Raw genomic sequence first — 11840 nt, forward strand, 5'->3', positions numbered from 1 at the left:
ATAACTACAACTTTAACACAAAAACTACAATGTAATAGATTGGATGACTCACAGTAGCTGAAAAAAGTTAGAAATATAAAAGTCACACTTTTAGCAGTTAAAGTTTAAGTTATTAAAAGTAAAAGTTAGGTTTGAGATGACGGAAGACTGTCTTAACTTTTAGAACAATTTTCATAACTTTAACCTACAACACTACAACTTTAACACGAAAACTACAACGTTTGGAATAAAACAGATTGCATGACTCACATTATCCGAAGAAAGGTAGAAATATAAAAGTCAGACTTTTAGCAGTTAAAGTTAAGTTATTAAAAGTAAAAGTTAGGTTTGAGATGACGGAATACTGTCTTAACTTTTAGAACAATTTCCTTAACTTTAACCTACATAACTACAACTTTAACACAAAAAACTACAATGTCTGCAATAAATAGATTGGATGACTCACAGTAGCTGAAGAAAGGTAGAAATATAAAAGTCACACTTTTAGCAGTTAAAGTTAAGTTATTAAAAGTAAAAGTTAGGTTTGAGACGACGGAAGACTGTCTTAACTTTTAGAACAATTTCTATAACTTTAACCTACAGAACCACAAATTTAACACATAAAATTACAAAGTGTAGAATAAAACAGATTGTATGACTCACATCAGCTGAAGAAAAGGTAAAAATGTAAACAGATTGCATGTTCAGGTATAACATGCCAAGTTCGGCAGCCCTTAAGTTAGCATATTTTAAGTAAAATAAATAAATAAAAGTTAGTCTTTTGCATTAAAAGTTAGCTTTCGTGTAGTAAAAGTTAGGTAAACTGATATATAAAATTTCTTAACTTTTACTACAACAGAGCTAACTTTTATATTGATATTCCTAACTTTTTATTTAAGTGAAACCTCAGAAGTTTATGTCAGCATTTTTAAGTAAAAAAGTTAAAGTTAGACTTTTTCTTTTAAAAGTTAGCTTTCATGTAGTAAAAGTTAGGTTAACTGACATAAAAATTTCTTAACTTTTACTACACTATAGCTAACTTTTATATCGGCATTCTTAACTTTATATTAATATTCCTAACTTTTTACTTAAGTGAAATCTCATAAGCTAAAGTTAGCATTTTTTAAGTAAAAAAAAAATAAAAGTTAGTCTTTTTACATTAAAGGTTAGCTCTAAGGTAGTAAAAGTTAGGTAAACTGATATAAGATTTTTCTTAACTTTTATTATAACAGAGCTAACTTTTATGTTGATTTTTCTAAACTTTTAGATTTATTCGAAAATCATACAAATTTATACGAAAATCAATCTCACTATACCCAATTTCGAATAGATAAACAAATAAATTCCCAATTTGGTGATTTTAAAGCTATTATTCACAATTTCATCATACAAACTTTGCTTTCATTCCTCGGGTGTTGAACGAACAACAGCATCTCCAATTAGTTATTGTGAAATCTTAATTAAAAAAGTGGAATCATGCGATTAAATCCTATCTTTTCTCCCAAATCTATTATACGAATTCATTGATCCGACCGTAGAACAAAATATGTGGAATAATTAAAAACATTAATCAACAATGAATGGAATCAACATTAAGAAAAATACACACAAAAAAAAGAAAAATAACCTTGATTATGGAGTGGAATCAATGAAGATTAATCGCAGAGAAAACAGTCAGAGAAATTCGCAACAATCGAAGAAAATCGCAGAACAATCGCTAGTTAGGAGAGGGGGAGAGAGAGATAGAGAATGAATGAACAAAGAGTGGCGAGAGAAGCGAGAAACAAATAAAAGCGTTCTTTCATACTCACACGTGTGAGTCTAGCCCAAAGTCTGTTAGTTGGGCTTGGTGTACAATAATTTATTGTACAACCTTTGTAAACAAAGATTTTGTGAAAAATAATTTATCCAAAAAAAACATATAAACAAACTGAATTTCTAATTGGAGTTGGATTGGATTTTGGTTTATAACTTTCACCGGTACCGATAACTTTGTTTCAAATACGGATCACATATTCACATCAGTTTCTGGGACTTTTGCCACCTCGGTTGTGATTTGTGAACTCAAAAACTGCGTGTCGCCCTGCAACTAAGTGCGCAAGTCCAAAATTTAGGGTTTATACTTTATTCATGTAAAAAAAATCGAAAGAGTGCAACATTGAAAAGTTTCCAGTAGCAAAACTTCGAAGCACCCTTCTTCTTCAATGGCTTCATCGACCGTCAATTCAGGGTCACCAAAGAGCAGCAGTGGATCGAAACACACAGTTGCAGAACAAGATAAGAGTAAAGAAGTAGAATTGAAAGTGGCGGAGGAATTGAATCAAAATCGTAATCATATTTTGAAAGTGGAGGCCAAGGCGGAAGTCCTGGAGGAGTACCGAAAGGCGAAGACGTCGGTGTGGTGGGACATTGAGAATTGTCCGGTGCCGAAAAGTTGTGATCCTAATTTGATTGCGCAAAATATCGCCTCCGCCCTCCTTAAATTGGATTACGGCGGTTCTGTTTCGATTTCGGCTTATGGCGACACCCGCGGTATTTCCACTGCCGTTCAGCACGCCCTCTCTTCTACCGGCATCTCCCTCAACCATGTCCCTGCTGGTATTTATTTTATTTTAGTTTAACTTTCATTCTACCTTGAGAAACAGTCGATTTGATTACTAACTTTATTTATTAATTTATTGGGTTTAAGGGTTTTAATTTAACTTGATTTCAATTTTTTTTTTTTGCTTATTATGAATTCATGTCCTTGGTAATCATCTAAATTCCGACTTTTGATAATATTTATCATCATGTGTCTTGATAAAGAATTATCTTTCGTTATCAAACTTAAATCGCCTGTGAGTTAATTCACCGCTTACCCCAAGCCCAGATTAAGGAGGAGAGTTGCCGGTTGCATGTAGGTGACAGCCTGCGTAAAACGTAGCCACATCTATGAACATTTGCTGAGATGTTGTCAAATTCTGTAGAGTAATATGCTTTTTATGTTCCCTTTACCCTTTCTTATAAAGCCCTCATGCCCCACTTTGATCAGGTGTTAAAGATGCCAGTGACAAGAAGATTCTAGTTGATATGTTGTTTTGGGCTGTTGATAACCCTGCCCCAGCTAATTATCTTTTGATTTCTGGTGATCGCGATTTTGCAAATGCCCTGCATCAGTTGCGTATGAGAAGATACAATATCCTTCTTGCCCATCCGTTTCAAGCCTCTGCCGTCCTTGTTGCTGCAGCCAAAAGCGTGTGGTTGTGGACTAGTCTCGTCGATGGTAGCCCTCCTCTTACCGGAAATGAGTCACCTCCACCCAAAAATGGTAGTATTATTAATGATAAGGTAAGTAACCTACAGAAGGCATCTCAGACAGCTGCCAACTTTTCTAGTGATCAGCGGAAGGAGAACAAAAAGGTTGGGAAGAAGAGAAAAAATGAAGGGGAGATTGATTCCCCTAATTGCAAGTTTTCTAACAAGAAGCTTAAGGGACAATTTCAGACCAATGCTGGAGGAAATTTCAAGAGTAATGCGGGGGGTTGTGGGAATAACCAGAGGCAGAACATGCAGACCCAGGGAGGTGGTTCTAAGAAAATTCGTAGTTGTAGGAAGTGTACTTTGTACCATCATGGAAGAGACTGCAAAGGAAATCCAATTCAGTGTTTTCACTGCAAGATTTTCGGACATAAATCCTATGAATGTCATAGCAATCCTATGAACCATCAGAACCAGCACTCTCCAGCAAACAAGAGCAAGCTCAGCGACAATCAACTCAGCAATATTCCCACTTCTAGTGGAAACAACTTTGGAGAAAACTCAAACTTTGGTGAAAATAATGGCCCAGGTGGTGGTCAAAACTTCGATGGTAATCATGCACCTGTTGGACAAGGAGGCGACCTTGAAAAAACACCAGTGATGATAGCTACGAGCAATGCTACTCAAGAAGAAGCAAAGGACGACCACAGTGAAGATGGTGGTCCTACTATGGCGATGAACAAAGCTCAGGCCAGTAGTCATGCACTGGTTGGACAAGGAGATGGCCTTGCAGATACACCAGTGAAGATAGCTGCCAACAGTTGGACTCAAGGAGATGAAAACAACAACAACAACAACAACAACAACAACAACATACACGTTGAACCATACAAGAAAACAACGCGTAATTGTAGGAAGTGTAATAAGAACCACCCAGGTAGAGATTGCCAAGGGAATTATTTGCAGTGTTACAACTGCAAAAAATTTGGACATAAGGCCTCAATATGTTATGGCAGGCGTAACCATCAGAACCAGCACTTTCCAGCAACTAATAGCAAGTTTGGAGGAAACTCAGAATTCAGTGCTTTCAATGGCCAAGGTGGTGGTCAAAACTTCAATGGTAATCCAGCACCGGTTGAACAACAAGGTGGTAACCTTGAAAAATTACCAGTGTCGATAGCGACCAACAGTGTGACTCGAGGAGAAGCAAACAACAACAACCAAGTAGGTGGTCATACCATGTTGACGAACCAAGCTCAGTCCAGTACAAATGGAACATATTTGAGCAACGGTTTATTGCAACATGCGCAGTTTCTGTTTCAAATATTGCGAGGGAATAAACACCCTTAGTAATTATTGAAACAGACTTATAACGTGACTTATTGTAAATTTTATTGACTCTTTCATAGTAGACTTCAAGTGGCAGTCTGAATAAAAACTTTGGCGCTCCGAATGAAAAGAATTCTGAGCTTCAGCTAACTCCTCTCCCTAATTTATCTTTGACAATCACCTTCAGACCTTTTTTAAAAAAATTCAAAAATACTCTCGTCTTCAAGTGTTTCGCTCTTCACAGCATCATTTTAGCCAAGTCTCTGGCCAGCATCAAGTCATCTTCAATGTGGTTCTATCTCGCCAGTTAAGCTCTGTAGCAGCAACCTCTTTACCACCGGTTCGTTCTTTTTCTCTAATCTATGCAAGTTCTGGTATTTCTCTGTTTCAACTTTCAACTTTCAACTTTCAAGTCATAGTTTCTTCTTGAAACTTGGTTTCTTCGCGGTGAAATTTCAAATTTTGTTTGGATATTCGAATTTAGTGATTGTAATATTTCTAACATGAATTTCACTTATTATGAATCTTGTTTGGTGGTTGATATGCATTTAAATTTGATTTAGTGGATGTTATAATTTGAATTCCATCCATGTCTTTTACTTCTTTTGGTCAATGTACTTTCTTCCTCTAGCAGGTCTCTGATTCATTTTCCCTATACCTCGTTTTCTTTGTTTTTCATATCTCTAATTGCATAGTGTTGTATTTTTGGTAGGATTCCTCTCAATTGAACTGTGAATTTGGTCGGGATTCTGTTAAATCCTATAACTGTATAACATTCAAATGGGCTGATTGGTGTGATTGATTATTTTGTGTGTGTTGTTGATGGGATTATATAGTTTCTGATTGTGTATATGTTTGAAGATGTTAGAGACAATTCCCTAATTCTGATGTTCCTTGAAAAACTCACCAAACTTTTCACGTGAGAGTAGTTTGGAACTATGAAGGTGTGGAGCAGAGTTACCTAATATACCGGTTTCCCCTGCGAATTGTGTATGGAACCCGCGTATTTGTACTGCGAAACACTATAGCTAATTTAACATAATTAGCTAGCGAATTGCGTTCGCCTACCCTTTCCGCTATTGTGCACCGCATATTAGGTAACACTGGTTTTGCATACCATGGAAGATAGACAAGAGGAAAGGTGGTGTTTAGCCTCCTCATAGGGGAGTGAAACAGTGTTTCTTTTTTAAAGTGATCATGAAAATGCAACTTTATTGTGAAATGTAACATCGTATAAAGGATGTATACAGTTATTATTACTTCTCAGAATAAGGCAGTGTGTTTTCAATATCTAGTTGAACTTGGTTAACTCATGGTAAACAATAGATATGAATTGTTAATAGTTTAACATATTTTGTATTAACTTTTCTACGTGTCACACCTTCATCCCTTCTGTTTTAATTTTTTCTAGTCTTTCTTAGATACTACCTCCGTATTTTTTTAGGAGTCACAAATACAATTACTACTTCGGGCCGTATTTTGTTTAGGAGTCACAATTTCAATTTTGGTAACTTTTACACCCACTCTCCACTTGTTTATTATTTTTTTACTTTCTTATGAACCTACTTAAATGATAAATAATTCCATTTTTTGGTAACTTTTACACCCCACTTTTTTTTTTTTTTTTGTATTTCTTTATTGTCAACTATCCCACTTGCATCATTATTATATCAAATTCAACTATACTTCCTTAGTACTTGTGCCGGTCAACATGCGACTCCTAAAAAATACGGAGGGAGTATGAAATGCTAATTTTTTCTAGTCTTACGGGGTTGTAAGGCGGGTCGACATATGGCTTAGCTAGCATCTCATATCCTTTAAAACATTTTCCAGTGTGCTACTTTTTCCTTTAGATTTCATCTAACTATTCAAAAGCTACTATGCATCTTGTCTCTATTACTGTCTTGTCCATATCGTTCTTAGCTTGCGGGTGAGGTATTTTCTAATGAAGCTTTGTTAGCACTATATAGGATGCATAAGGTAGTTGTCGTAACCTATGCAAGAATGATAAATGAAATTGACTCAGACTCATAACAGGGATAGAACGTAGCTTTTCCATTAACAAGAACACACAAATTTGACGTCATTTACTAACGATGTATTTTGCTACGTCCACCATAGGAAAAGAGTTTTTTTTGATATTGGTGAAGTTCAAAATACTGTGTTATGGAAAGGTTAAGCGAGTTTTGACACTTCTGAAATACGTTAACGGCTAGGCCCATATTGATGCCTAACAGAAAACCATAGCCCAAAACACTAGATTTAAGGTATTCCAACAGTAATAAATACCTTTTCCTTTATCCTTCTTCTTTGGTGTACCATTCAGGACTTGTGGAAAATAGGTTGTAGAGAAAACTTGGAATAGTTTGTGTTAAGTTTTTGTGTTACCTACTAGATACTTTAGCAGGTGTGCAGGACTTGATTAATTGATATATGCTCCTAATGATGAAAATCAAAGCACCTGAAATATTTTTCAAGAATAATACAATAACTATAACTAAATGCTCAAACCAGTAGAATTTAGCTGCTGCCTAGAAATGGCAGAACAACTTGTATGCTGTCCTGAATAGGTTCGTAATAAAGGCCTATATTGGAGGAAATTGGGTCTGCACTTGCTGATATAGAAGTGTGGTAGCAATTCTTTTTAATGGTTGACTTTTTAGTAGACCACTTAAACCACTGCAGGTTATGATTCTTAGCTGGACCACTTGTTTTTAGGTTCACCAAATACCAAGAATTGGCGGAAACGTGTCAATATGGCATGCTTTCAGGGTACATAAAGTTTCATTGTGAAGATTATGTTTATATGTTCATCTGGATATAAAAGGATGCATTTCAGCATGTTTTTCAGACTGCGTGTCTGAATGTTACACACTTTTAAGTGCCTGTTGCGATAGATCCATATGTTGATGTATCATGTTATGCGGACTGCGGTCTGAAACTCTGAACGTGAACATATATGCACTTATAAGTGCTTATTGCGATGGATATATATGGTGATGTTTGTATGTTTGTTGGCCTCTTCACAAACTGATATGGATATCTAGATTGCAGTTGCAGTTTGCATGGAATGTTTATCGCTTGTAAATTACCTTTTTATTAGCACATATGTGTATGCTGTTATTCAGATTAAAGATTGACAGAATAAGAAAAAGCTCCAGTTGCCTTTGGAATACATTTGCATAAGAAAAGGTACGTAAGCTTTTTTTTTTCTCAGTGCTAAGGTGTTTTGATTTATTTGTTTATTGTGTCTTTTATGTGTTTCTTATATTGGATAGGTCTTGTACATTTATGCTTGGTCTTATGCTATGCTGTTATTAAATACTATAAAAAGTCTTGATTACCCCCACCCCCCCTTTTTAGTTCTTTGTAGAGGTTAGAGGTCGATTTTTGATGGTTTTGTGTTTGCCTATTCTATTTGTTTAATGTATTGTTTAGCCTTCGTAAGTTACGTTTAAGTTGGCTTACACCTCGGGAACATTATGCTTAAGTTGGCGTAGATGCAAACGTGCAGAAAAATGGATCTTGAATTTTGATGTATGTTAAAAGTTGAGACTTTCAAGCCATGATTATTACTTTTTAAAGTGGATGGATAGGTCATGGAAAATTCATTAAGCATTCAGGCACAAACTAAATTTGTATTTTTAGGGCATTCTCAAATGTGTTCGTTTCTGATGTATTAAGAGGTTGGAGTTCTTTATATTTTTCCCTCACTTTATGGGCTGCTGGTCCCCCTACTTTGCCTAATTTTTGTTGCTGATAAATAAAATTTGTTTTCTTGTTTAACAATATAATTAAGGGTACTCCGTATATGAGCTTTGAATTTGCGAAAACTGGGCTAAAGATACTTATACTACATTACATTTCTTCTGCTCTTTGCATGATTTTTTTATGAAATGTCTTATCTTTTTTCCGGTGTCTTATTGGAATTGTTTAACTTCTTGCACTAACAAGATCCTCTCCAACAGGAAAAGAAATTGTTGTGGTTGCATAGGCTTTCATTTTTCTGTGGCTTTCTTTTGTGATGGGATATTTGTTTCTAGGTTGCCGATATAGTATATTTTTTCTGAATGCTGGTTGAGGAATAGTGCATCAAGTTTTATAGTATTGAGGTGCTTAGGTATAGTATAGTGTACTCTGTATCTATCCAAATCTTATGTTGTAAATTATAATTACTACCTCTACTGTATGTATGTAATCTGTTTTGTACCCTGCTAAAGTGTTACTAGTACAGGAACACACCCTTATATTGCTCCGGTATTTTTCCTTGTGTTATTAAAGGGCTGTACTGTAGGATTGTAGAGTGACATCTAGTTTCTTACAAGAACTAACTTGTGTTTAAGTTTCTTGGTGTTCTAAGTATGAAATACCTCATGTGCATCACTGGTACAAACTGAACCCCATAATTTGGAAGTTGTTATTAGTATTAGAGGCTTAATTTGATCTGCTGATCTTTGAGCTATTCTCCCTTGCCGAGCTCTAGAAATTGTGTTTAATGAATATGCTTTAACAAACTTTTCCAGGAATTTCGATTACAGTTCGAAGTGGTGTGCTGCTGATGATGTACATCAAACTATATAAGTTGAAGAAACATAGGGCAATTTTATCATTTCAGGCGAAACACAAGCAATAAGTGAAGACTTTTAAGCTAAAAGTTGAGGTACCTAACAATTTATTAAGCTACTTAATCGCGTATGGAATGGCAGTGTGCTTTTCTGTGGCCAAGGTTTCCCTGTCCACCTTTAGAACCGTGTTTGTAGCCTGGTCGTTTTATATCCTCCATGGTTCAAAGTAAAGAAACATCCCTTAGGTTGAAGGTTGAAGGTTGAAGGTTGAAGGTTGAAGGTTGAAGGTTGAAGGTTGAAGGTTGAAGGTTTAAAGGTTGGAAACAAATAAAGAAGAGTTTGTGTATACTACAAATGAGTGAATATACTGCATATACATTGAGTGAATTGCTTTTGCGTAAAGGGGAAAAGCTGCTGGACCATAATTTCCCCCCTTTGTCCTCAAAATGTGTATTATCATATGAGAGAACTAATCCCATTCAATTCCTCCTTATCCTATATCTATTTTCCATGTGTCATCAACTTGCATAGCTAGAATAGCTCCATCTGTTATTGCCAAACCTGCATGCGACGAGAAAAGATTGAATACTTGCCCATTAGAAACCAGGAGGCACAACCATGTCCATTAGCATGCTTTAAACTCCGAGCGTTCCTCGTGATCCATAAATAGCCCAATGTAGCAACTAATATATGTATTTGGTTACGTTCAAACAACAATCAACATGGTATAAATCTGAATCCAGTCTTAGTAAAGGAATAGATTCAGCAGCTTCTGAGCAAACCTGTATGACCCATAAAACCAAGCATATTTTGCGAAATTACAAAATCGGGAGACATGTTGATAATCTTCATAGTCCGCCCTATGTCTAGTATGCCCACGGTGTATAATAAATTTAACTAGTGTGTGGCTCGGGCGATGCCCCGATTGCTACATTGAATAGTTAAAATTTTAGATTTTTCTTGAGCAAAATATTTGATAAGATACATGTATAGCATTAAGTGAAAGCATTCATCAAGTTCGTCAACTACACAAACACACTAAGTCATTTATCATGAGTAATAATTTTTCAATTGCATCATCTTACAATTTATAATTTGTTTTCTAGTGGAAATAAGTGATTCAAAATTAACAAACACCAAATTAGACATATGCAGTCATGCAAGGCATTTCTGTAGTTGATGCTTATGAGACTTATGACATCATGTTTATTCATGGTTGTCTTAATTCTTTAATTATTATTTTTTTCCGAAATAGTCAATAGAAAATAAAAAGTCACATAAAAATTAAGTTGTTGTAAACTTCATGTTAACATTCATTTATAAATTAATGTGAAGAGATATACCACAAATGGGTGTTGGTTAAGATGGTAATGAGAGTTATCCTCCACAATTGAGGTCTGGAGTTCAAACCTCATTGTGCGTAATGATTTTTGGTTGTCCATGATATGACATATCATTTGTTGAGTGGATGATGTGGCGCAAAGGGAAGAGTACTATGTGCCACATGGTCATTTTTCTCAACGCCTTTTAATATATTAGTATAGATTGTACATTAGACTAACTGTTACCCAATTTTTTGTAATCTTTATCTAGTTTTTGTAAATATTAATATATTTTGATTAACTTTTATATTATGAAAAAAATTGATAGACTAACATTTTAAAGGGTTTACAATTGATGGCTTATCGTAAGGTCATTATGGCAAAGGGTACGACCAAAAGACATGAAAACACGTAATCAGCAAAGCTAGCTAAAACAAAGCTTATTACTAAACATGTTTCACTCCTAAAATACCATAATAAATTCACATACAAAAGCCACAGAATAAACACACAATCATAAAGATAAGACTCGACTCTTGACATGACTTTTGACTTTATAATTTAATTAGAATAAGCATTGCACAAGATTATGAAAATGAAGATTCAGTGGACCAACGTTGGGAGCCCTCCAAACACTAAAAGATATAATAGTAACTTTGTGTCACCTTTGTTAAGGAATTTCCTGCGCATAAAATAGTAGTACAATGTCTTGTATCACCGTTAGAAGCAACGACTCTCTAGTCCAATGCGTACCCCATTGTTCATACTCAAGATGCATACGTTCCAAAAAATTTAAAGCTTATTCAGTTATACTTTACGTTTATTAATATTTTATTCACAGGCCGAGCCAAGACATAATCAAATAAAACATTCAATTAAATAAATAACCAAACAAAGCTTCTTTTAGAATCTTTTAAAACTCGTGATCAAAGAGCACAAGACTCTAGTGAACTATTACTTTGTTCCTTCTCAAAATGGTTTTACATTTGAGTCCACGACATGCCTGTTAACATGCGGGTTGTGCACGAGGCACGAATAAATCCTATTTCATTTCACCTTCTCATATAACTCTGCTAGTGTATACCCTACATGACCAGAATTTCATGAGGTTTGTGCAACAAGGCACGAATAAACTTAGGTTCCTTGAATGCTAGACATTACATACTTAACAAATAAATAAACTTTTCTACATGTTTGACCATGACGTGCAAAACATATATAAAACTCCTTGCATTCGTATAAACCGTTTATGCATAAATCATACTTGGACAACATGCTTGCTATTTAAATTCAACAAACATAAATCATACCAACATGCTTGCTTACATAATCAAACATGAATACATAATCCAAGTAAACATGAATCACAACATCATAAACATAATATGTATTCACATGAATAATTTGG

General features: G+C 35.1%; 1 protein-coding gene across 4 annotated transcripts; it reads left to right on the forward strand.

The window, feature by feature from the left end:
- The first annotated feature begins 1936 nt into the window (after positions 1-1936).
- LOC110788450 (uncharacterized) lies at positions 1937-9628 on the forward strand. Of its 4 annotated transcripts, XR_002533325.2 has the most exons (4): positions 1963-2577; positions 3011-4885; positions 7674-7737; positions 9069-9628. XR_002533325.2 is itself a non-coding variant. In XM_021993095.2 (2 exons), the coding sequence occupies exons 1-2, from the start codon at positions 2184-2186 to the stop codon at positions 4564-4566; spliced, it is 1950 nt and encodes a 649-aa protein (XP_021848787.2). In that variant the 5' UTR covers positions 1937-2183; the 3' UTR covers positions 4567-5107. The 4 variants fall into 4 exon arrangements, 1 of the variants encoding a protein (XP_021848787.2); XR_008922036.1 differs by having other exon boundaries at positions 7674-9628; XR_002533326.2 differs by lacking the exon at positions 7674-7737.
- Positions 9629-11840: the final 2212 nt, after the last annotated feature.

The sequence above is a fragment of the Spinacia oleracea genome, chromosome 5 (assembly GCF_020520425.1).
Source record: "Spinacia oleracea cultivar Varoflay chromosome 5, BTI_SOV_V1, whole genome shotgun sequence".
NCBI classification, from domain to species: Eukaryota; Viridiplantae; Streptophyta; class Magnoliopsida; order Caryophyllales; family Amaranthaceae; genus Spinacia; species Spinacia oleracea.